This window comes from Neophocaena asiaeorientalis, unplaced genomic scaffold (assembly GCF_003031525.2).
Source record: "Neophocaena asiaeorientalis asiaeorientalis breed wild unplaced genomic scaffold, Neophocaena_asiaeorientalis_V1.1 scaffold461, whole genome shotgun sequence".
In the NCBI taxonomy this organism is placed as follows: Eukaryota; Metazoa; Chordata; class Mammalia; order Artiodactyla; family Phocoenidae; genus Neophocaena; species Neophocaena asiaeorientalis.
The window spans coordinates 4,104,702-4,108,974 of NW_020173230.1; the positions used below are offsets into that span (position 1 = coordinate 4,104,702).

At 58.4% G+C, this 4,273-nt stretch overlaps 1 protein-coding gene across 1 annotated transcript in view; it reads right to left on the minus strand.

Moving 5' to 3' along the window:
• Window positions 1-1,187, minus strand: part of HSPB1 (heat shock protein family B (small) member 1) — a 1,692-nt gene extending 505 nt beyond the window's left edge. The window contains exon 1 of the mRNA XM_024745466.1: window positions 669-1,187. Within this exon, the coding sequence (XP_024601234.1) occupies window positions 669-1,020 (352 nt within the window). The 5' untranslated portion in view covers window positions 1,021-1,187. The remainder of the gene's footprint in view (window positions 1-668) is intronic.
• Window positions 1,188-4,273: the final 3,086 nt, after the last annotated feature.

Consider the following 4,273-nt stretch of genomic DNA (forward strand, 5'->3'; position numbering starts at 1 on the left):
GGGGGGCGGGAAGGAGGTCAGAAGAGGCAGGGAGAGGAGGCCTCTTCAGCTGGCGCACATCCAAACGCGTCCCACCTGGCGGCCAGGACTCAGGGCAGGCAAGACTGACTAAGGGATTTGTGTGCCCCAGGCCGTCCCGGGATCTCAGAAGCTTCTGGAAAGTTCGGTTCAGGGGCTTTGGGGGCGGTGAGGGGGGCCGCAGCGCCGGGCACGCGCACACGCCCCCTCCGCGGACACGGGCTAGGGGCGGAGACGGCGTGGGGCGGGCGGCGACGCCCTCTTCATACCAACCACCGGCCGAAGTGGGTAGGCGCGCGCGGGTGGGGGCGGGGAGACCTGGTCCCTTGGGGGTGGGGCTGGGGCCGTGGGGGGGTCTCCGCTGGAAGGGGGCGTTTCTTCCCTTAGCGTAGACTTTTTGGGGCTAAAAGATCCATTAGGAGCTATCAGCACCCCCCAACTCCAGAGGAGTGTATACAGGCCAGGGGCAGGGCAAGCAGGCCCGCCCCGCTACCCGGGCTCTGCCCCCGGGTCCTCCGCTAAGTTTTCACTTTCCAGCCCCCGCCCCGCCGGCCCCCGCCCCGCATTTCAACCCAGGTCCCTGACCAGGGCTCCTCCCCAGGACCGGCGAGAGGCCGGGGGCCGGCGCCCCAGTCCCCGGGGGGGCTCACCAGTGATCTCCACCACGCCGTCCTTGGTCTTGACCGTCAGCTCCTCGGGGGCGAAGTGGTTGACGTCCAAGGACACGCGCCAGCGGTCGGCAGTCTGCTGGATCTCCGAGAAGCCGCTGCTGAGCTGCCGGCTGAGCGCGCGGCTGTAGGCGGGACCCTCGATCGCGGCGGCGGACAGAGGGCGCACGTAGCCCGGCCATCCGCTGTGGCTCAGCCACTGCGACCACTCCTCGGGCAGCCGGGGCATCCCGAAGGCCTGGTCGAAGAGGCGGCTGTGGGCCGGGTACCAATCGCGGAAAGGGTCCCAGCTGGGGCCCCGCAGGAGCGAGAAGGGCACTCGGCGCTCGGCCATGCTGGCTGGTCTGGGCGCGTCTGGCTGAGGCTCGGAGTAGTGCGAGAAGTGTCGGGCGCCAGCCCCAGCAGCGCTTTTATGGGCCTGCAGCTGGGTATTTTTAGCAGGCGTGTTTCAGGTTGCTATTAATGGCAGTGACGGGCCGGAGCAGCCCCTCCCCCTGCATTCCCCCCACTGCATACCGGGGCGCGGGGCGGGGCGAGGAAGGCCCTACCCACATCTGGAACCTTCTCTCGCTTGAGAAAACAAATGACTGGAGCCCCGATGCTGGTGCAGTACCCACTGCCGGACGCTCGCAGGCCTGGGTGCTAAAGCGCTAGGCCGCGATCTGTGGACAGTCTAGGAGGATAAAGCCGAGAGAGAGGTCAGGCTGCTTGTCCCTGGCCACACAGCTAGGAATTGGCAGAGCCGGGATTTGGACCCCAGGGTGTCTGAAATAGTGTCTTAAGAAGCAGCATGGTTAGGAGTGTGGGCTCAGGAGCCAGGCCGCCTGAGTTCACATCCAGGTCCTGCCACTCACTGGATGAACTTGTGCAAATGAGAGTCTTTGTGACTCAGTCTACCCATCAGGAAAATGGGGATGATGATGACGATGAAAATGCTTCCATCACTGGGTTGGTGTGAGGATTCAGCCACTCAATGCAAGTAAACATTTTAGTCCAGGACCTGCTACATGATAATGAATTATTGTTTATTATTAGCTCCTTGGAGTTGAAAGAGGGGGGAGGAAAGAGAGCGTGTATGTCTCCCTGTTGCAGAGGCTGTGGCGTGTGTAGGTTTGGCCGTTTTCCCCTTGACTTCCCAGTGGGGCAGACCCAGATCACAACCCCTGAGGCCCCGTGCTGAGGGGGGTCAGGAGAAAGGTTACTGTCAAAGCTCCCCATTATATCTATTTTTCTTGAGGAGCTCTGGACAGGGAACTTGAAATGCAGCAACCTTGAATCTCATAGGGGTTTTGCCACTGATTTTTTTGTGTGATTTGGGCCAAGGCCCCTCCTTTTCCTCTTTGCAGATTATGATCTCAAAGCCCCTGTTGTTTAATATTCCCACAGCACAAAGGGAGAGGGGGCTCCAGGTAGTACAGCTCCTTCAAACTTGCTTGGAGCCTGAGGCCTGCCCCACCTCCTATCTGACCACCTATGGGATCCACGCCCTCGCTCCCACCTCTGGAAGAGGATGCTGCCCCTAGGGTCCTGCCATAATCCTAACGTTCCCTCTCTCTCCTGCCTTCATTGGCAGGACCCCAGTCCAGCCTTCCTTCTCCGGACTTCTGTCTTTTTATCCCTCCTTTTTAGATGGGGAAACTGAGGTTCAGAGAGAATAGGTGACTGGCCTACGGCCTCCTGTAAGACACTAGCACAGTAAGGCTCTTGCCTCTCTAGTGCTCAGGGCTCTTACCCTCATGGGGCTCCCACCTTGGAGTCCCTTACTTCCTCTGCTTCCGAGACCCACTCTGTTTGCTGCCCCTCTCCTGGGGCTGGGCTGAGGCTGTACTCCTGCCAGTTCCACGCAGGACTTGCCCTGCCCCGCCCAGGACACCTGAGGGGCTGAAAGCCAGACTCCAGTCCACTCACCTCATTGAGCTGGGGTAGGGCTTCCCTGGTGGTGCAGTGGTTAAGAATCCACCTGCCGATGCAGGGGACATGGGTTTGATCCCACGTGCCGTGGAAGATCCCGTGGAAGATTCCCACGTGCCGTGGAACAACTAAGCCCATGCGCTGCAACTACTGAGCCTGCGCTCTAGAGCCTGCGAGCCACAGCCACTGAGCCCGCGTGCTGCAACTACTGCAGACCACGTGCCTAGAGCCCGTGTTCCGCAGCAAGAGAAGCCGCCGCAGTGAGAAGCCCGCGCACCGCAAGGAAGAGTAGCCCCCACTCGCCTCAACTAGAGAAAGCCTGCGCACAGCAACAAAGACCCAACGCAGCCAAAAATAAATTAATTAATTAATTTAGAAAAATGAGCTGGGGTAGCAACAAGTCTCATGTCCTCTCTGAGCCTCAATTTCTTCAAGAGAGCACTCCTAGATGTCTTTCTTTCTTACCCACCTGCTCCCCATCGGGAAAGAGCTGGGGTTGGGCCACAAATCTGAGGTCACCTCTGGAAAGGCCTCTAAGCACCTGGAGCTCTCATGGGCCAAGGAGAGGAGGCAGACAGGATGCCGGCCCTCTGCCCCGCCCCTCTTGCTGGATCACGTCAGGAGCCCAGTCTCCATGGGGAGCTACTCGCTGCCTCCAAAGGGTCTCAGCTTCAGGAAGCCCCAGGCCTTCACGCCCTGGCACTCCCAACCCCACCTATCCCCAGCTCTTTAAGTCAGGGTGAGGTCAGGAGCCAGGGAGGGCCCTCATCCGTCCCTGCCTGCCCACCTTGGCCCAGACTGGAGCCCAGATGCCCCACCCTAGCGGGAGCTGTCAAATATAATCATGGGTGCCTTCAAGTGTGGCCCAACCATGCTCTGGGTGGGGGCTGCCTGCCTGGCCGCCAGCACCTTGTAGACAGAAGCTACCTTCAGAGCTCCCTTCATTTTGCCTGAAACCAAGGTGGGGAGGATCCATCCCTGTTGCCCCGGCTTGGGGAAGTTGTGCAATCCAGGGCTGCACCCCCAGCACCCAGCCCACGGAGGTGGAGGCAGCAGAACTGAGAATTCACATCCATCTTTTTTTTTTTTTTTTTTAATCACGCCTGGGGGGCTCGTGGGATCTTAGTTCCCCAACCAGGGATTGAACCCTGGGCCCTCTGCAGTGAAAGTATTGCCAAATCTGGCTCCCTCGGCACCGACGCCGGATAAAAATATGGAGACAGAGAATTGGAAGATAAGAAATAGAGAGGCTTTTTATTTTCTTTGCCAGGCAAAGGGAAGACACAGTAGGCTAACGCCTCAAGAACTGTGCCTCCTCCTTGGGGAATCGGGGAAGATTTTATACGTGGGGCTCGCAGTCCGGGGTATATGGTAAGGATCAAAAGTAGTGGAGGTCTTGCATTCCTTTTCTTCTGCAAATTCATGGCCAAAGTTGGCATCAGGTAGCTCAGCAACCGGGTCTGATGTCCCTGAAGTTATGGGCCCATGACCTTCTTTCTGAAATGAAGAGTGCTACAGGGGAGTGTAGGGGGAGAAGAAATGCCAGGGGCAAACGGAAATTTGTATGGAGCCAGAGAGTACTCAGCTTTGTGAAGGACAAGTCTAACTACAAGTGTTTGTTAGTAGTAACAGCTAAAGAATAACCAAGATTGCTTAACTCTTTCAGGCCTGTTTAT